At 38.9% G+C, this 21,695-nt stretch overlaps 1 protein-coding gene across 1 annotated transcript; it reads right to left on the bottom strand.

Moving 5' to 3' along the window:
* Positions 1–1,359: 1,359 nt before the first annotated feature.
* On the bottom strand, positions 1,360–20,422 carry EREG (epiregulin). The gene is made up of 5 exons (XM_069594369.1): positions 20,212–20,422; positions 7,942–8,028; positions 5,971–6,094; positions 4,469–4,618; positions 1,360–2,434 (listed from the first exon to the last, which is right to left on the bottom strand). Exons 1-5 carry the CDS (start codon positions 20,258–20,260, stop codon positions 2,353–2,355), a joined length of 492 nt encoding a protein of 163 aa, XP_069450470.1. The 5' UTR covers positions 20,261–20,422; the 3' UTR covers positions 1,360–2,352.
* Between the last annotated feature and the right edge of the window lie 1,273 nt (positions 20,423–21,695).

Below are 21,695 nucleotides of genomic sequence, written 5' to 3'. Positions count from 1 at the left end.
TCACTATCTTACATTTAACCTCATCCAACTTGAATAACAGGCATGTTTTAGATAAAACTATTCTTCAGTCAAAACATTAAATTTACTCAAGCAACACTGTTTATATAAATGTTGTTACACCCCTTTTCCCCATAGGAATAAAAGTAGAAAAAATCAGAAATTATTGGACAGCAAGTTAAACACATTTTTTCCCAAAAGTCTACAAACTGACTGTTGCAGCAAAAATGGCAAAATGGATCAGACATGAGTTTTTAAAAACTGCATTACTGAATTCAACAGAAATTAGAAGCTAGTATCATGTATTTGGTACATAGAAATTGATCTGACATCTCAAAGCAGTTGAATTTAACTAAACTTCTTCTCAGGACTCAAAAATAAAAATCTGTCCTCCCAATGCACCATCTCTCTCCTTGCTTTGACTTTGGCAGAGAGATAAGAACAAAGAATGTCCAAAAGAACAATGGCATTTGATTGTATTTTAAATATTTAATATATTACACAAATCTTGATCATGAGGTTTTCTTTAGCATCAATCTTAGACCCTCTTTAGTTATAGAGTATGTCTACTGGGTTACTGTGTTGTCTTGGTGGGAAGCCACAAACTAGGTATTTATGCATTGGTTTGCATTTAGTCTCAATACATTAGATATAGATAGATCTTTCTAGAAATATATCTAGTGAGAAATTTGTAAAATAAGGAAGATAGACTAAATATGAGCCAAATTTTTTTCATTGTTTGTAAGAAACATGAGCTAATAGCAATGGTTTTTTAATGTTTGCCCAGCATTATCTTCATTAAAACATTTTAAAAATTAATTTTTACCCATCAAACCAATCTGTGTCCTATCTTTTTTATTATTTAATATCAAATTATAAATAAAAATTTAACTTTTACAGGGGCTAGTGTTTAATCTTTATTTAAGCATCCTTAAATAAAGATTTAACATCCCAAACCACTTACAATTAATTATGTAATATGAATCGAAATGCTCAAGATAAACCAATATGACTCCTTTTTGTAACAAAATAAATGGATTTCAGATGATTTCTTGGTTTGTCAATAAATTTTTTTGAAACAATCAATATCACTCAAAATAAGCAGACCTCTCTTACATACAGTAGATGTCAATAAGGATGTGTAGGATTAAAAACATATTCTTATACAGCATATTTGACTTCAGCTATATTAGTGGGAAACAGAAACATGCTTTTAGATCTCTTTAGACCATATATAGAATAACTGTCTTATATTATACTTTAAAATAACACTTAGTCCATCAAATTTTGGACTAATTTAATTGTAGAATTCTTCAGCAAAGTTCATATAGAAATAAATACTCTTCAAAAAAGAAGCACAAATTTTGGCTTCATGTGTGGACTTTTTTATTAGTTCATGAGCAACAGTTACCTAGCATAAATGTACTGAAAAAAAAAAGGACATTGTGAAGCTATACATAAAATTACATAAAAGATGGTAAAAGTTTTATCAATTCATTTTCTTAAGGAAAATCTATTAGATTAGCAGTCCCCAACCTTTCGGCTCCAGGGATGGGTTTTGTGGAAGACAATTTTCCTATGCACCAGGGAGAAGTGAGTGATGGGGAGAGGCTGTAAATACAGATGAAGCTTTGCTTGCTTGCCTGCCACTCACCTCCAGATGTGTGGCCCATTCCTAACCAGCTGTGGACTGGGAGCAGTCTGTGGCTGGGGGTTGGAGACCCCTGTATTAGATGGATGACTAATATCCATAGGAGTTGTGAATGGGCATAGAGAATTGCACACCATCCTTCCAGGCAGTAAACAGTGAGGATGTGTGAGTGGAGGGAGCAGAGGGTGTAGTGTTTAGCCCAAGATCTATATTTGCTTCTCCCCAGTTCCCATAGCACTACTGTTTCAAAACATGGCACAATGGTGCCAACTCAAACACCGAACTCTGATACAGTCAAACCAATTATCATTGATTCGAGGAGTAGAAAAATATATTAAATTGGTTTGACCATATTTTCGGCTTATAGAAATCTGTCACACGCTTACACTTTCTAAACAGTGAACTGGGCATTGCTCACTCCTATATACTGTACACCAGGCAAAAAAGTTTTCAGTAAAGCATTTAGCCCAGAAAAGGATTTCTTACAAAAATATCCACTTTCCTTTTATATTAAATATTTTTTGTACATTATACATTAGCAATCTGTTAAAAATAAAACAAAAATAAAAACTTTTCTTAGCATATTAAAAAATACATCATTGTTGACTTAACATATGACCCCACATAAATATTATTAATAAAATAAGAATATTAACATAACCAGGCATGCAGTGCATTCCTGCCCATAAGCTTAATGGCACCATTCAGACTTGTGGCAATGCTGGATCCCCTGAGGTCACTCTTTCATATTCCTTCTTGGGTTCTTTACTTTTTCGATTTCTGTACCTAGAAATATTAAGAAATGAAATCATTAGCAATGTAGTTAACAGTAATAAGAGCAAAGTATGCTAACAAGAGAAACAAATACTTGGACTCTAAAGGTACTTTAGCATGGTGCTTCCAAAATGACACAGGTAACCAGGTTTAGGCCGAAGGTGAGAAAAGAGGGAGGGGGCAAGGAGTAGTTTCCCTGGACAAATAATTTTGGGAGGAAATGGTGAAATGCAGTTAAAGAACTTCTCAGAGGAGATGATCATGAAAACTGTAAAATTCCAGGACAGCATGTGACCACATTTAATCCTGGACTGTTATCATTTTTTTCTTTTTCTCTGTCTTCTCTTCCCTTTTTCTTCCTTCTTTCCTTATTACAAATAAGAAAAAAAGTACAAATACTTTGAATATCACTATTATATTCTACCTATCATGTTGATGTAATGTTATCACCAATAAAAATAAAAATAACATTTATCAGGCAATTACTACGTGACTGACAATGTTTTAAGTGCTATATATTCATTTTTTATTTTATCCTTACACTTAGCATTATCAACCTCATTTTACAGATGAAAAAAGTAAAGTAAAATGGATTACATAACCTGGCAAGTTCTCCTAGCTAGGATTCATAAATCTAGTGGTTCAGAATCTTCATTCACTCATTCTTTAAAGCTTCATTCATTCATTAAAGCTATCTACCTAATATTTTGAGTTCATTTTCTACCCATTTTGAAGATGAATCATGTAGACTTAAGGAAACTGCATAATGTTTTTGCTTAGTTGAAAACCACAATTAGGAAAACCTTTGTTTAACCTTGATCTGGCTACTTGTCAACTAGACAAGCCAGAGCATGTCAATTCACCTCTCTAGGTCTCACTTTCTCATCTTTCGAAAAGAAAGGATTGTAGTTAAACACCTTTCAGGTGTGTTTCAGTTGTAATAATATTCAGTTATGTGATCGTGACTAACTAAAAAGGTATTATAATAATTTGATGAATACTTAGAAGTAAACACGAACCAAATAAATTTAATCTTGTAGTAACATTTTTGGAGCTTCAAAAGTAGAAGTGCATTATTAAAAATAAAATTCACTCAAATGTACACTGAAAAATTTGTAGCCCTTCCACAGTAAGAAGGATTTCATGGAGACATTTTAAAGGCAGCTACTATTAAGTAGGGCTTCCCAGGTGGCACGGTGGTAAAGAGCCAGCCTGCCAATACAGGAAACTCAAGAGACTGAGTTTTGATTCCTGGATCAGGATGTTCCCTCGCAGTAGGAAATGACAACCCACTCCAGTATTCTTGCATGGAAAAGTCCATGGACAGAGGAGCCTGGCAAGCTACAGTCCATGGGGTCTCAAAGAGTTGGATAAGACTGAACACACACACTATTTAAGTCATACTATTCCTGATACTAACCTTAAAAAACAGCCAATCTGATATACTGTCAAAAGTTTCAATGCCCACTGAGTTATCAGCATATATCAGTACAGAACTATACACGAAGATGGAGTGTTGAAGATGGAATTTCAAGGGACTGGCATGAACCAATTTTTAAAAGTAACTCTTACGATTATCTGGATACTCATTTCTACTAGTCTGCCTTAAATTTTAAGATCTTAAGCCTCTGGGGTTACTAATTTACAAATTATATTTTATGAAATACAAACTTCAAACTAATCAATTGAATTCAAGTGGCTAAATTTAACATTGGCAGGACGCCTTATGATTTACTTTTGCATGTGTGACACTCAATACTGACAGTAATCCTGTCATTAATGTGAATAAGGATTTCTATTTATATTTTATAAAGGAAGGAACTGATACTCTTAGTTTAAGTTGTATAAGGTCACAAAGGTAATAAATAACAGAGCCCCAAACAGAGTCAAGTCCAGATGTTCTGCTGCTGAAACTTCCTTAAAAATATCTTTAGTGCAGAGTCTGTCTTTTCCCACTAAATAACACTTTGCCATATTTTTACCCAGTTTGTGTGTCTTGTATAAAGGTAATTTACAAAAGAAGAGTGTTAAAAAACACTGGCTTACCATCTGCAGAAGTAGTATATGGAACCAGCAACTATGACAAGGAACAAGATAACAAGAATCACAGTCAAAGCCACATATTCTTTGCTCAGAGGTTTTTGGACGGTTAAAAAGAAATGCTCACACCGGACACCAGTGTAACCCACTTCACACCTAAAGGACAATGGGAGAGAAAGATCAATTATTTTTGGAGCATTACTCAGCCATTAAAAAGAATACATTTGAATCAGTTCTAATGAGGTGGATGAAACTAAAGCCTATTATACAGAGTGAAGTAAGACAGAAAGAAAAACACCAATACAGTATACTAACGCATATATACGGAATTTAGAAAGATGGTAATGATAACCCTGTATGTGAGACAGCAAAAGAGACACAGATGTATAGATGTATAGAACTCTGTGGGAGAGGGAGAGGATGGGATGATTTGGGAGAATGGCATTGAAACATGTATAATATCATATATGAATCGAATCGCCAGTCCAGATTCAATGCATGATACTGGATGCTTAGGGCTGGTGCACTGGGATGACCCAGAGGGATGGTACAGGGAGGGAGGAGGGAGGGGGGTTCAGGATGGGGAACATGTATATACCCGTGGCGGATTCATGTTGATGTATGGCAAAACCAATACAATATTTTAAAGTAATTAACCTCCAATTAAAATAAATAAATTTATATTAAAAAAAAGAAATCTTGGTTCTGAATTAGTTTCATAAGAGGTCATCTCACACTATAATGCAAGATATCAACAAGGTCTGCCAAAAGTTGTAAAGATGAATTCAAAGACTGACCTGAAAGCTGGCCCAACTTTGATAAAAGAGCCCCATGAAGCTCTCAAATCACAACTGTTATATTAAAATGATAGTCTGATTCAGCTGCCAATGTGGATGGTGTTTTGTAAGTTGTGTGGGTTTGAGGTGCTTTTTGTCTAAATCAGTGGAGTTAATGCTTGTAACAATAGCTGACATATAAGTCCAGTGAAAAGATTAAGAGTTGACCTGCTCTTGTGGTAAGTGTGAGAGGAAGATATCTGAAGCCCTCCCCACTCCACACCCCTGAAGTATCTGTATAATCTGATAACTACCATTTGTTCTACTATTTGTTCCCCAAAGTAAAAGAAGGTGGCACCAGTGGTAAAGAACCCTCCTGCCAATGCAGAAGGCATAAGAGAGCTGGGTTCGATCCCTGGGTCAAGAAGATCCCCTGGAGAAGGGAATGGCTACCCATTCCGGTATTCTTGCCTGGAGAATCCCATGGACCAAGGAGCCTGGTGGGCTACAGTCCATAGGGTTGCAAAGAGTCAGACACAACTGAAGCGACTTAGCACACACAGCACAACTTAAAAGAAAAACTCAATAAAGTTTCTAATAGTAAATATAAATTGCATGCTAATAATACTAAAAACTGCAGCCCAGGGAAATAATAGAGTACTTATTAAGAAGATAAAAAAGAGAGACAATGTGGGTTTTTAAAATATTGGTTGTTTGTGTTTGGCACATTACCTGCAGTAATTTTCACTCATGTCCACCAGGTAGATACACTGTCCATGCAAACAGTAGCCATTCATGTCAGCACTGCACTTTGTTATTGACACTTGAGCCACACGTGGATTATCTTCAGTTTGAACTGTGAAAGAAAAGGAAAGTGCAATGTATTCTGTTACTTTCTTTGAAATAGTATCGTCCTTTCATAATAGTAACCGTTCTCAGGCATTTGTGGACAAAAAGTCACTTTAGTTATCATACTCTCTAGACCAATAAGCAAAACACTGGATTCCCAAAGGAAAATGGACTAAACAAAATAAAAACTGGGAATAATAATTCTCAAAAGACAATGTTTAAGGTTAGAAAAGGTAAGTTGAAGGCACACACGAAAAATCATAATACTTTATGGTTATTCACTTATCCAAATAAGGGTGTCTAATTTTTTCAAATAATTCTGACATTTACAAGCTGAATCCATTAATTAATTTAAGACAGCTTAAATCTATAGCGGGTTGTAAGCCAACAAGGCTTGTTTTGGTGTGCATTCTCTGGTAGCTCAGTTGGTAAAGGATCCACCTGCAATGCTTGAGACTAGGGTTTGATCCCTGGGTCAGGAAGATCCCCTGGAGAAGGAAATGGCAACCCACTCCAGTATTCTTGCCTGGAAAGTCCCATGGAAGAACCTGACAGGCTACAGTCCTATCGGGTCAAAAGAATCAGACATGACTTATGACTAAACCACCACCCCAAACCCAAAATCAATCAAAGTCTCTAATGATAAGAGCTGAACATGACCTAAACAAACCCTGACTTATAAATGCCTTGGTTACACAAATACAACCATGAAAATAGTAGCCTCTTTAGAACAGCGCTACAACCTACATATAAAATTTACTTTAGAATATTTTATTAAGAGCTTTTTTTTTTTACAGTTTATTTACTATTTTTGCCATGTGGCATGTGGGATCTTAGTTCCCAAACCAGGGATTGAACCCATGCCCCCTGCAGTTGAAGCATAGAGTCTTAACCATTGGACCACCAAGGAATCCCTAGAATGTTTTATTACTAAAATATTAAAGAATCTAAAATTTGAAGAATCTATATGAAATAATCAAACAAGGCATCTTGACTGAAATACTCTTGTTCAAATAGCCAAAAATAGGGAGCGAGGCAGACCAAACCTCTAGAGTATAGTGAGGAAGGACAAGAAAGGAGGCGTACTACTCTGGTTACTCAGGATAACTTTGAATTCAATAACTCAGACTGAATATAAAGCAGATCTCTCCTGAACCATAGTCAGAGTCCTCTGGGGTCCAAAGATAAGACTGCACCACTTATCTGTGCGCACGTATGCTAAGTTGCTTCAGGCGTGTCTGGCTCTTTGTGAGACTGTGGACCATAGCCCATCAGGTTCTTCTATCCATGGGATTTTCCAGGCAAGAATACTGGAGGGGGTTGCCATGCCCTTCTCCAGGGGACCTTCCCTAGCCAGGGATCAAACTCCTGCATTGGCAGGCTACTTCTTTACCACTGATGCCACCTAAGCACAGTATTCGGGTTGTATTAAGTACTCTATAGATAGTTTCTGAATGAATGCTGTAACTCAAAATAAAGGACATCATTTGTTCCTTTTACAAAAAATAACAACGAAATACTTGATCTACTGTGTACAAAGCTCAAATTTGCCTATTTTGCCTGGGATCCAACCTCTCCCAATGGTTTCATAGCAAAGCTCTGAAATGATCAAAGGGAATCTGATTTTCTTTGTTCCCTCTCTTTAATATCAAATCTTCACATACAACTAGATATCCGGTCCCTTTGCCTCCAGTTACTCCTTTATATAATTTTTCCAGATCATTGAGTTCTTTTGTTAATAGAGTAGCTATTCCCCCCTCTTTTTCCCACTATCTGTTATTTATAGTCTTTAAGTTTACATTTCTGTTAAGAATGCATAATTATTTGATGCAACATTGACAAAGCTGGGCTTACCTAATGCTGTGCAGTTATCTCCCGACTCTCCTGGGATACATGAAGGAATCACAGTTGTACTGAAGACTGCTTGAAGAAGATAGAAAACTATTTATGGAGAAAAACAAAATATATAACTAATGCTTCAAGAAAGAAACTCTGACCAGATTTCCACATAATTACAATATTTGCAGATTTCTTTTAATTATTTTAAGAATTTGATCCATCTAAACCCTGAAAGAAAATAATTCATGGAAACAGGCATATCACTGAAAATAAATGAACACCCAGCTCTGTGTCCCATGGTAAAAGCCTTGGCATTACATTCAGAGTTACAAACTTGACCTGCTCCAAACATTGCACAGTAACTTTTTCAAAGACCTGGTTTTAACATTTGATTTCTTAAGAAGCTTAGCAACTGGAAAATTTCCACCGTTTTACTTCATGATGTGTTCAGAGCAATGATCCAAAGTAGAACCTATCACAAAGAAGGCTTCAAATAAAACTCAGCTTCTATTTATGGTCACAATGAAATAGGACTCTCAACTGAAGATACATCAGTTGTTGATTTAAGTACCTAAGGAACTCTTTGTATTACACATGAAAATATTAATAGATTTTAATGAACAATATGTAATCTAAGTAAAGTCAGAACATATCTTATCCAATATGGGAAGGAATACACATGCTATATGAACCATACTGAGCCTTAGAATACAGCTTCTGTCATCCAATAAGAGATTAACAAGGTGTTTCATTGTGTGTCTCCCCTGAAAAGATAAACGTTGGGGAACTGGCACCAGGATGGCTCAAGAAGTTTGTGAATTGCATGAAAGGAATAGGGAATTGCATGGAAAGAACAGGAAGAATCCTTTTAATTGCAGGAAGGTTTACTGCAGAGAGTTTTACTCTTCTTCTTAGGAGTCATGTATTTGCTCTTTAATCACTCGTTCCAGGTTATATGAGTAACTGTTATATAATAAACATTATTGGTGGTGGTGGTGGTGGTAGTAGTTGGCAGCAGTTGACATTTCTTGGCCATGTACTATGTGTGGGCATCTAGATTTTTTTATGGTCTGAGCCACCAGGGAAGCCCCCAAAATACTGGAGTGGGTAGCCATTTTCTTCTCCAGGGGATCTTCCTGACCCAGGGATTGAACCTGAGAATCCAGCATCGCAGTACGATTCTTTAGCGTCTGAGTCACCAGGGAAGCCCATCCTTACCTATACTATCTCTTTAATCCACCCAGTGACTCTTTGAAGAAGACATTACTGTTCTTCCCATTAGCCATATGAGAAAAGTGAGGCATAAAGAGTTTAAGTAACTTTCTTCAGAGTACACAGCAATGTTGTTTGTTGGCCACATTACAGAATTTGGAAACAGGCAATAACACTAGAGCATAATGGACATTACAGGGAATGAACTCAGCTAAATATAATTGAAGCAGAGTATTTAACGCCATAAAGAGGCAACAAAGTATGGTGGAAAGGCAATCCTGGGAGAAAACCTGAGCTATGCAATTTTGGACAAATTAATTAAATTCTCTGGATCTCAATTTCCCCAAATTATAGAGTCGGGGGAGAATTAAATGAAATGAGACTCATGAATGTTCCATGCCATTCAACAGCAAGCTTGTTTTTAGCATATACATATGTGGATAGTGCCCTCTACTGGTTTATGCTGCTGCTACTGCTACGTCGCTTCAGTCGTGTCCGACTCTGCGACCCCAGAGACGGCAGCCCACTAGGCTTCTCTATCCCTGGGATTCTCCAGGCAAGAATACTGGAGTGGGTTGCCATTTCCTTCTGCAATGCATGAAAGTGAAAAGTGAAAGTGAAGTCACTCAGTCGTGCACTCTTAGAGTGCACTCAGTCCGACTCTTAGCGACCCCATGGACTGCAGCCTACCAGGCTCCTCTGTCCATGGATTTTCCAGGCAAGAGTACTGGAGTGGGTTGCCATCTACTGGTCTATAACAAGGTTCTAAATCTCTCTGTACTTTGGTATTTTAAAGGATAATTATTCCATATAATAGAGAATTTTATTTTTTCACAATCAGAGGAGATGTGTACATGTTAAGCAAATTGAGTATGATTTGGGTAAAACATAAGCATCAGAGTTTGTAATTTCTTAATGTTTCAAACTTGACACTGATTATAATCCTGTGAAGTAGTTATGTTGACCTCAATAACTGCAGTGTAGTTAAATTAAATGTCTTATCCAAGACCAATTATCTAGAGATTATAGAAGATAAGGGTTAGGAGTACATCTTATGACACTGAGTCTCATAATCTTTCAGTGACTTGAAAATATATTTTGGAAAGTTTAGAACTATCACCTCCCTGCTTCATATTTCTCCTACAATATAAATGATACTTTGATTGTCCTTACAGGGGAAAAAAAAATCTTTCTTAAATGACAAAAAAAAAAAAGGCTAAAATTTGGATTCCACTGTCAGTTGAACAGAGATGGAAAAGGATAACTTTGTCCACACATTTTTTCAGGGGTGAATTAGCTAGAGTTTTATCCAAGCCAATATCATTCTACTTCTCGATATAATTTTGCCAGAAACTTTCACTCGTAAAGAATCACTTCCTTTAATTTACACAATCTGCTCAACACAAGCTGGAGTTTTAAATGTGTGTTTTTACATCCCCGACATTCCGATTCCTCCACGGCTCTTCAACTGATGGAAGGAGATATTATCTATTCTCCTACTGCAAAAGGGCTGGCCAGGGCCACTGTGCAAATGCACATTTCTCTGAAAAGGATCGTTTCTTTATTCTTTGCAGAAATCAGACACTAGCCTTTCCTGTTCAGACCTGCTTACAAATGCAACCTGCAACTATTATGATAAAATCCAGCTAATTGCTCTGAGGTGTTGCTTATTAGTTGTTGTTGTTTTTTCTCAAAGGTTTTTCATATTGTCAGTTTTTCCACTGTTGGAAACTTTGTTCCAGTTGGTCAAGCCACAAGTGAAATATTTGTCTTTGTGAATTAAAGAATGTTCAGGGCAGGGCGTGCCTCCACAAAAACTGGGCTGTCCTAACCTGTGACGCTCCCTTGGACATAGTCCATCTCTCAGGATGGTTTCTATGAGACTTGGTACATTAATCCCACATCCGGGTATTTTATAGATGGAATGGTAAATGATTTTAAATGTAGTTCTCAAATGACAGTGTTTAGATTACACTTTAATCATAGATATATGTAGTCAATGAACTACTGTGTTCAATTCTTGTGTGAGCTCAGTCGTGTCTGACTCTTTGAGACCCCATGGACTGTAGCCGGCCAGGCTCCTCTGTCCATGGAATTTTCCACACCAGAATACTGGAGTGGGTTGCAGTTTCCTTCTCCAGAGGATCTTTCCAATGACCCAGGGATAAGACATGCATCTTTTGTGTCTCCTGCTCTGGCACACAGATTCTTTACCACTAGCACCACTTGGGAAGAATTACCAAAATTGGTTCTAAATGAACTACCAAAATTGGTTCTAAATCATGTGTTCATCCACACAGCTCTATTGCTTCAAAAGTGGTTTTCAAGCTTTCCTCAACCTCACATTTAGCCCAGGGCCTTGCAAAAAGGGGTAAAGGAATTGTGGGGAGTGATCAAAAGATTGGAAAAGTTAACCCATGGAGAATTTTAACATCCAGCATTCATATCCAATTATAAATCACTACTCATTAAAGTCATACAGAGATACATGCTGAAGTCCTATCTGTATATTTCCTTAATCTTTCAGTTTTTCATGACTTTAGTGTTAATTGAACATAATGATCTTTCTCTAGGTCAATTGCAAATCTTATATTTGAATTTTTGATCTTGACCATGGGTCCCTGCTGAGAAAATACAACCCTATGATATTATTTGGATATAGAGTTTGGATAATGCCAGCAAACAGATTGGTGGCCAGCCCTACATTGGTAACTATGATACAGAGGAATTCCACGCTAAATGGTAATTTGTAAACACAAAATTAGCCATTGGAACTTCTATGTCAATAATGTTATGAAAACAAAACTGTCTTTGGAGCCCATTATTTCTGTCCAATTTCCAAATGGGTTTCAGGAATTTAAAGCTCGCCTATTCATCTACCTTCACCTTTCAGAGATTTGTTTCAGTGAAATCTCAAATATGCCAGCAGGAAGTGGCACCGGTGACTCACAGGATACAAATCACCTCTACTCTGTGAGTCAGGGCCGAGCCTACACCTTACACAATACTGGGGACAGCGAGTGGGAGAGGCCGAGTGCCATCACCCCAGTGGGGAGTGGGGGGGGGGGGCAAATGTCCTGGGCCATGGGGCATTAAGTGAAAAGCGCATGCCTGACCTTCAGAAGAAATGCTAAAGGTAGAAAACGTCCTTTTTATTGCATACGGTTTCCTTTGTCCTTGCTTCCTTCTGGCCACACTGAGGGGCCATCTAGATGGAGACTGAGATTTGGTGACTGGTTAACCAAGCCTATTCTGCATCATCAACTGCAATTCTCAGAGATAAAATGACTCTCCTGAATAGCAATCAAGTCAAATAAAAATGACCCAAAATAAAATGAGATGGGTTACAGAATGAAAGGAATGCATCTTATTTTCCTAATTTAACCTTTTAGGATATTTAGACCAGAACAGCAAACTCATTATGAATCATAGTAATTGCCCAGCCCAAACAGGCAGCAAAATCCTCTTTGTTCACACTTCTGCTTGGTCACATGCCTACCTACTCACAAGACTGTTAGTTTTCTACCTTCTTCCAGGGCAGTCTGTAATTTTAGGATTTGTCTTTAACATACTAGGCTTGTTAGGTCTTGTATACTTTCTTTCAAGGAGTGAATATGCCTTCATCATTTCCAGATGTCTTTTTGTCTTAAATTCCACTATTAGATAAAGTTAAAATAACTGTAAGTTCTGTTATCACATGAGACACTGAAAAGACCTACTGAAAGTACTTTCTAGTAACAGCCTATTTCTCAGAGAATAGCATATATAATAGTATATACATATCATAATGTATATCTATATAGCATAAACCTTGCTTCCTGCCAGCAATCATCTTCTTTCTACAGCTTTTAATGTTAACTTTACCGCTAAGAATCATTAAAAAGTAAATGTAAAAGCCAACAGTAACTATTTAGATAAAAACAGGATAACAGAATGAAACCAGAGGTTGATATAATGACAGATTACAAATAAGTCTTTAATTTTGAATTTCAAATACAGCCATAAGATCTTCCTTGTAAAGTGTCAAGAGAAGATATAATAGGCCATAGTTTTCAGTTCAGAGACATTAAATAACTCTTCAATTCTGGCAGTAATTTCTAAATCATACTTCAAAATGCTCATATATTTTGGTTATCATACAATACTATACTTAAAACTATTCAAATCAAGAATCATGTGTCAAAATATGAAACTAGAGCTTATTTTATCATAAAAATGGATTTAAAGCTGTCTATCTTATTCATAATGGAAATGTTCTCATAATATAGGAGAAAGCATATCAATTACTGAATAAAGTATACAATTTGTACTAATCTGGATGTTTTGAAATTTTGTGACTTAAGAGCTCTAAACGTGCAACCTCTAAAACCAAAGTTTCATCTCTAGGGTATTATTTCAAATTATCTATTGAAAATGTATTTTTTTCTTCAAGATAATATTTCACAGAAGATCCTTTTAGCACCTTTTCTATCTTTACCCCCTTCCATCTTGCTTCTTACATGTATCCCCATTGATTCAATTCAGAAATTTAAATTGCTATTACATTATTGTCTCAAAAGAAAAATCTTCTAAAGGAGAAACAGTTTGGATAAGTGTGTGCCATTTGCCTTTTCTTCCTTCCTTACAGTCATATTTATTGTGGCCTACAACTTTGAAAACTTAACATTTTTAGACGCATACTAACTATTGTTATTATTCATCTTTACAGAAGCCCATTGCCAAAAATGAATTTGCAAAAGGATAGTGTTTTCATCAGTATGCATCAAAAAAGGAAAAGAAAGAAAAGAGGAGAAAATAAGTACATAACAGATAATTTTAAAAGCCTTAAGGCTAATTACATTTCATTCCAAGAATCTGTGTGATGCACCTAGCATAATGGGAGCTGCTAAGAAATTTTATTTTGTGAAAATATATTTTTTGGTTAACACTGGAGACTTCAACTTTTGCTCAAAACATATGTGCATCCTTAACATAAAAGAAGGGTGGGAAGGGCTTAGTTACACTTGATAAACGAGAGGGAAGGAAAGCAACTTAACTTACACTAACTTTTTAGTAATTATCTGTTTCTAATAATATTTGTTCAACAAATATCTACCAAGAGTCTTCTATATGCATGATACTGAACAAGATGCTGAAAAGTAAACTGATGCAAAGGGCATAGCTTCTGTTCTAACTAGAGGCTAGATCCCAGGTGGTGGTGAGGGAAGGAGTAACTTCATAGATGATACCACGTTTCTGACCAGAAAATACCGAGGAAGGTGGTGCCATTAAAAGAGTAGATAACATAGGCAAGACAGCAGATTTGTGGCAGTGTTTGCAGCTAGCAGACATGAAGGAGGACATAATGAATGAAGGAATCTGCGTTTGCAGTTCATATATCATTTATTTATATTTATGAGGTACCTGGGGAAAAAGATCTTGAGTAAAAGAATAGGAATGGAATTGACAGGATCTATTTGAAAGTCTTCTGAGGAAATACTACCTTTAAAAGATAGAAGTCATTCAAATGTTCCAAGGGAAAAAGTATGGAATGGAAAATCATAGAACTTTGGAAATAGGTGACAAGGAGTGGATAGAAATGACCAAGGAAATTGGAGGAAAAAGGAAAGTTCAGTCTTGCGGGAGTCAAGAGAACTGAATTATGAAAGGAGACATGGGGTGGTTAGCAATGCAATGATTGGAGAAAGAATGAATGACTCCATCATAAACAAGATTCATCTTTATTCAGGGAAAATGGTATTAAATCAGCAATAAAACTTGCTAAGTTGATTTTTTTAACGTTAGAATTGCTTTCATAGCTGCAACGAGGTTACCATTAACATGAATTTTATTTGTCTTAGTAATTCAAGCACTGATTATTCGAACTGCAACTTACGAGCGGCAATGTTTCCTAGCAATGGAAAACATCAGCTTGTGCTTCTCACCCTGGAGTAATTTTGCCAACCAGAGACATTTTGCAACGTGGGAAATATTTTGGGTTGTCACAACTAGAGCTGCTACTGACATCTAGTGGGTAGAGACCGGGATTGCTGTTAAATGCCCTGCAATGCATAGAACAGTCCACAAGAAAGAACTATCCAGTCCATAGTGTAAATAGACCCAAGGCTGGAAAACCCTCCCGGCAGATTCATGAGGTATGGAGCTAGTTCTAGCTCAGAGACTGTTTATCTCTCTGCAGCTAAGTTTCCCTTATCTCTGAAAACATCACCGGGGAGCAGGGTGGAGTAGGAGAGAGAGAATTTAGATTAGATTAAGGTTACTCTCATTTCTAAAATAATACTTTTTCTTGCTGATTATCCATCATTCAGTCATATCATTGCCCTATCTCCCTCCCTCCCTCTCTCTCTCTCTCACACACAAATACACATATACACACATCCATCCACACACACACAGTGCTGATACACTTAAATTTTGTTAGGCATACTGTCATTGAATACAGACTACATTGAGATAGAAATGGGGAAAACAGGGAAGAAAAAGTGTTCAGCTTTATTACTAAACAATTGCATTTTCAAAAACTATTGTTCTGCCAAACTATTTGACTTTGCAAGCACATTTTCAAAGAACAGCTGTCTGAGTCAAAATAGAGTGCTAAGAACCCTAAATAGAGCACCATTCTCATCATCCCTCCAATGATAGTCATTGACTGGTTAACATAAGTCTGTTACAATGTGAATGATGAAAGCTGAGCATCAGTAAGGAAAGACAGGGTGGGATACACACTCACAGTGTAATGAGAAAAGAGTAGGATAGGAGGATTCAGAGAGAAGCAAAGTGGCGGGTAGTGGGGGGCGGGGGGAGGGGGCCGCCGGGCAGACTGCACATTAATTTTCCAGTGGTGAGAGAAAGATGGAGGGAGGTATCAGAGAAGCCCTGATATTTTTCTTCAGTCTTAAAGGATGAGTAGAACTTTCACCAAAAGTGAAGTGAGTTGGGAGCATCCACAGTAGATGGCACACCAGATTTTAAAAAGGAGCCTTACAGGCTGTGTAACTCCTTTTAAAGTGTGTCTTGTCATTTATAAACTGGGAAAAATAATGCCTCTCCTGGCTAAAAGGGAGTTACAAAGATCAAATGAGGCATTTTCCTAAAACAACACTTACTACTACGGATAACAACGCTAACTTTAAAACTGTTTCTCTGTTATTTTTAATATTATGATACTTATAACATCCATATACAATAACCTAACATCATAGTCATTATAATCTCCATTTTACAGAAGAGAAAACTGAAGCTCAAGGAGGAATAAATCTTTCCAAAAGCATGAAATAAAAGAAGCGGGATATGAAACTACATTCTATATACTATGTCTCAGTGCAAAACTGTGAAGTATGATACACACGTGTGTATATAAACTTATACATATACACATTTATTCATACATACGAGAGAGACTTTCCCCCTTATCCTGAGGATTTTCAAAAAGATTTGTATTTCACTTAACTTTCATTCCTCAAGTTTAAAATTCAGGCTTTTAGACCTAAATAATTGAGCTAACTTTTTTTCTGGACAATTATCAAGCTATCTTGGGTATTATTAACAGTATCCTAGTTAATGCTTTAACCTAGAATGTCACTGAACCTTTATTTGCCCTGAAACCAGACATCCAGCCTTAACATAAACTGCATCGCCAGAGGACACTGAGTCTGTTGTGTTACTTCATTTTCCAAAGGTTCCAGAACTGCCATATGAAGGCAGTGGCTGTCAGGGTGCTCCTCCCTGAGGAGCTGTGCTATTACAGCTTTGAGGAGTCTTCCCATTATCTTCGGAAGGAATGTTTCCACCAGCAGTTACCGCCATGGGAATTTGCATAGGCCTATATCCAGAGTGAAGACTGACAGATGAGGAGACCACACCTAAATTTACAGTCCCTTCAAAGAGGATTTCTTACATGACATTTGCATCTCCTGGGTGATCATTCACCAGGAAATGGGAAATTCCTGGGCAAAAATGAACAGAAGACATTCAAATTCCAGTTTTCCAAAGTGACTATGGGACCGTTGCACTTTTTTAAAAAAACCAGAGAAGTAGGTCTATTTTCTCACTGGTAATAAAGTACGCTGTGATTCCAGCTTGATCCCTTGTCAACACTACATTCAGTTCACAATATTGTGAATGATCCAGGGAATAAAAAGAATGTGGGTTTCCTTCTCCCTGACTGCTTTACTTAACATACATCTAGGAAACTATAAAAATAGAAACAAAGGTCTCAGTCAACTGACGTCAATGATTGCTTCATAATAAATACCCATTTCCTGGGTATTAAAAATGCTGAATATAGGTTAAGTAAAAATGTAACATATCTAAGCAGAGCTTTAAGAAATAATCTCATCTTTTCTGTGCCTGGTTTTTTGAGTGATACCATCAGGTACCATTTTTGCACATATGCCAGTGCCCATAACAGGTCCTAAGCTCTGCAGCAACCCCCACACTACTCTAGGACTTCCCTATTAGAACCAGTTACTTTATTATGCTCCTGATAACTAACTCTGAAAACCTCTGGCTCTTTACACATTGACCCAGAATGACCTTGACATTTGCTGTCTCTAAGTCCTTTTAAGGTATCTGACATCACTGAACCTTGGTTTCTCCATTTGTCAAACTGGGCTAATCATCTCTACCTCATATAGTTATTTTAAGGAGTAACTCCTTTAAGTTATTTAAAGGAGTATTTTAAGGAGTTATTTTAAGGAGGTGGAAAACACCTCACACACAACATGGTTAGTTCACAGGAGGCATCTGCCTTCCCAGAGCCTGGATTTGGGTCTCAGGGATGAACCACACACCCCAATTACCCAAGTTGCTTATATGGCAAGATGATGCGGAAGGCAGCTAGGGTGCCTGGGTCAAAATCCAGACCGGAGAGGCCTGTCATCGTGTTTCTGCCCGCGATGTGTCATCTCAGGTTGTGCCAACACCAGGCAGCTCATAAACTCTCAGGGTCAAAAGGAAATCTCTAAGGCAAGCCATTGCCTCACTGAGATCTATGCTTCTCAGATTTCAAGAAAGAATGTTTATTCTGTCAATTCTCTATCATTGTGCAATGAAGTATGGATAAATTGTCTTGGATCTGTCATTCAGGAGCATGCTCAAAAGCCCATTTAGGTATCCTTGAGACCCTAAACATTAATTGCAGACTCAATATACATTTTTTTTCCTTTTTATTCGGGAACCATCAATATCAAATATTTATAAAATGTAAAAGTGACCAAATGATTGTGGGGTGTGTGTAGCAATTTAAATATGCATGTGTTGGAGGCAGAAGATGGAAATGAAAGTGTCTGTATTTTTTTCCACAGACATAAATACATATAAATTCCACACACAAAAAAGGCAATAATAAAATGTTTGCTGAAAACTCAAATGAATGTCTCTTTTTCTTGAAGGATAGATATTTGGGAAAAGCATTTCTAGGTACTCTTTAGTTTACGGGGGAAATGGCAATTTCAGAAAGAACAGTTGGCCTTGCCTTTTTTCCATGTGCTTTGGAATAAGACGATTGGACTTGCATACCTAAATAGAGTGTAGAGATATGATACAGAACTTCAAACAGGAACTTTCCTAGTGGCAGAGAAATACCTAAACAAACTGGGAAAACAGAAACTAACCGAGCTCATTTAGAAATGGGCTTGGCAGCTGATGAAATAGGTGAACTATAATTAAGTAATGCAATAAAAGAGTTAAGCATTTTTATGACAACAAAAACATACACAACACATAAGCCAAGTGGGTAGTTACCAGGATATTCATAGGATCTTGATGTCTCAAGTTAGAATACTCAACCAGTGGCCCAGAACAGACATTTGCATTGTTCAAAGCAACCTTACAGGTATTGGGGTGGGGGGGAGTGTTAAGCTATTCTGACCTCTAGGTTGACATCTAACTCTAGGAAGACTTCATAACAAAGATAGCAAAGCCACATTGTTTACTGAGAAACTCCTAGCAAGTTATTCTTAGAAGTTTTGGTAGAAACCACAGATCCAGTTCCCACCTATGTTCTTGAACTTGGACAAGTAAGTTACAAGTATGCATAGTATGCATGTCATTAGGTCTCCTAACACCTAAGATAAGGTGTGTCGAAATAATAATTTAACTGTCACATCCTGCACAGATAGAGTTAGGGGAATTCGCCTCTTTGCAATCCCAGAAATAACGCGAGATTGGCAACCTTTATTTCCTTAGGAAGATTTTCATAACAGCTCCAAACTCTTCTTGAAGTTTAGGAATTAGCATTATTTTTTTTTTTTCAAAACCAGTAAAGTTACATAAGGATTTTTCCCCCCTCTGTCCAAAAAAAAAAAAAAAAAACACAAACCACCAACAACTGAATTATCTCAAATAAAAAGACATGCATTAAAGTACGCTCAGCCACCACAAGCTGCGTGCGTGTTTGTGTGTTCAGTCGTGTCCACTACAGGCTACAGAGTGCAATTAACAGTAAGTGATGAGAGCGCTGCCCGGGAGTCTAGGGGAGGTGGGTGGGAAGGGGGACCGGAAGCGGCAGGGCCCGCGTGTCCCTGCAGCTCCAGGTGAGCGAGCTGCGTTTACACTCGTGGAGTCCGGAGCTTCACCGAAGCCGGCGCCGGCGCACGCCAGCACCGCAGAAAGCTGAAGCCCGCTTTATATAGAAAACTGAAGGCCAGGCGGGAGGAAACCGCTTTTCTTTCCCAAAGGTCTTTTTATAGGCGCGGGTCTAGTCCCTTCTCCCGCCTCCTGTCTTCGCCCTCACCCCAGTTTTCCCTTGTCTCTGGATTCCTTAGAACTGTCAGATTTTCCTAAGGCGGGGGCTGATCTTTTCAACTTTTTATTTCTCCCAACACGGAGCTGTATTAATTCACGCAGACCACTCAGCCCAAGTTCCTTGATGAGCGAAAGGCATATTGAACACCGGTCCCCGCTCCCCTACCCCATCGCATTCCATCCGCAGCGGGAGGAAAGGACCGGACTCCCCGCCTAAGGAGAGACCTGGTTGGAAGCGGAGGACCCTGGAGTCGGGTGGAAAGTGACAACTGCGCCCCGGGCCGCCCGAGTCGCGCCCTCTGCGTCGGGAAGGGGCGGGGGACTCACCCAGGACGAGCAGCAGCGTGGGGACCTGGCGGGCGCGGCGCGGCTCCATCCTTCTCGCGGTGAGCGTGCGTGGGGCCGCGGGGACACGGGGGCTCCGGCGGGCTGCGGGAGGGGTCCGGCTGGGCTGCGGCGGCGGTGGTTGGAGCTACGCGGGACCACGCGTCCCTCGGACACCCGGCCTGTGTCTGGCAAGTGAGCTCCACGGCCGCGCGCTGCGACCTTTATTAGCCTGGGGAGGGGCCTGAGTACTCACTAGCGAGCGGGGTGAGGTACAAAGTGCCCGCAGTTTCATAATCGGCCCGGGGGAGGAGTGGCCGGAGGACGGTCCGGATGTCGTCCTCCCGCTCTGAACACCTGAGAGTGACCGAGGAATGAGAAAATGCCCTTCTCGTGAGCCGGGGACTACTCCCCAAACTTTTCCATCTCCTTCCCTGGCTCCTGCGGGAGGAGATGGGGAGCGTGGACCAGAAGGGTTGGTTTTTGGGGTCACCTGCCGAATGGTGGGTGGTTTGGGTTGCTCTGGGTGACGGGCGTTAGCTTGAGTCAGTCTCGACCAGGGCTGGAGCTCCCAGTTCGTGCTTTTGGAAAGCTGTGTGTGTGTGCGCGCGTGTGTGTGTGCGTGTGTGTGTGTGTGTGTGTATTAGTGACCTATGGACGTTCTTGAAATTTGTCAGTGGCTCCTTGTATTCACACCCGCCACCCTCCAGAGGTGTTTTTGTTTTTTTTTTTTTGCGTGTGTGTGTGTGTGTGTGTGTGTGTGTGTCTACACCTTCCTTTGCAGCCCCTCTGCTTCCAGCGTGCTGCGAGCATTTAAGGCTTCCAAATGTAGTGATTGTGAAGAAAAGCCCCTAAATGATGCTTTCCCCATCCATCAGCCTACTGCTTTTAATTTAACTTCCCTGAATTTTGCCTTAATGCTGTCACTCTTCTGTACAAAATCATTCAGTGACTTTCCATTGCCTTTTGGAGAAGACCAGACACAATTGTGAGCTCAACAGACTTATCCGCTTCAACTCCGGCTAGTTCACCAAGACAACCTGTCTAGCCGCAGGCAGGCTGGGAAACACTCTGCCTTGGCTTATTCCCGCTGTCCTCCCTGAGCCAGCAGAGTCCCAGTTTGGAGAAATAGAGCCAAACCTATTCACTTTCATGGTTCTCCTCAAGGGCCTGGATTGCTGGGGCCTCTCTCTCCATTCTGATCTGTCACAGCTTGTGTTGTTTATCTTTCGGCTAGACTAGATACTGCCTGGAGAATCCGAGGGACAGAGAAGCCTAGCGGGCTGCCGTCTATGGGGTCGCACAGAGTCAGACACGACTGAAGCGACTTAGCAGCAGCAGCAGCAGACTAGATATAGAATGCCAGATGGTACTTTACACCTGATGAAACTACTTTGAATTAACTTTTCTTGTCAGTCCTATCTTTGGCTCTGCTCAAATGTATGAATTGCCTTACTTGTTGTTGTATTTACCCTGTAGGTCCTAAA

The sequence above is a fragment of the Ovis canadensis genome, chromosome 6, assembly GCF_042477335.2.
Source record: "Ovis canadensis isolate MfBH-ARS-UI-01 breed Bighorn chromosome 6, ARS-UI_OviCan_v2, whole genome shotgun sequence".
Lineage (NCBI taxonomy): Eukaryota > Metazoa > Chordata > Mammalia > Artiodactyla > Bovidae > Ovis > Ovis canadensis.
This window is presented reverse-complemented; position numbering and strand designations above follow the sequence as displayed.

What these genes read in the sequence shown, in the direction of transcription:
- EREG (XM_069594369.1), bottom strand. Translation starts at nt 20,260, where the DNA reads ATGGAGCCGCGCCGCGCCCGCCAGGTCCCCACGCTGCTGCTCGTCCTG. An exon ending in AGATAACTGCACAGCATTAG is followed by an intron (nt 6,095 to 7,941) that starts GTAAGCCCAGCT and finishes TTTCTTTCACAG; the next exon opens with TTCAAACTGAAGATAATCCA. An exon ending in ATGAGTGAAAATTACTGCAG is followed by an intron (nt 4,619 to 5,970) that starts GTAATGTGCCAA and finishes ATTGTCCTTTAG; the next exon opens with GTGTGAAGTGGGTTACACTG.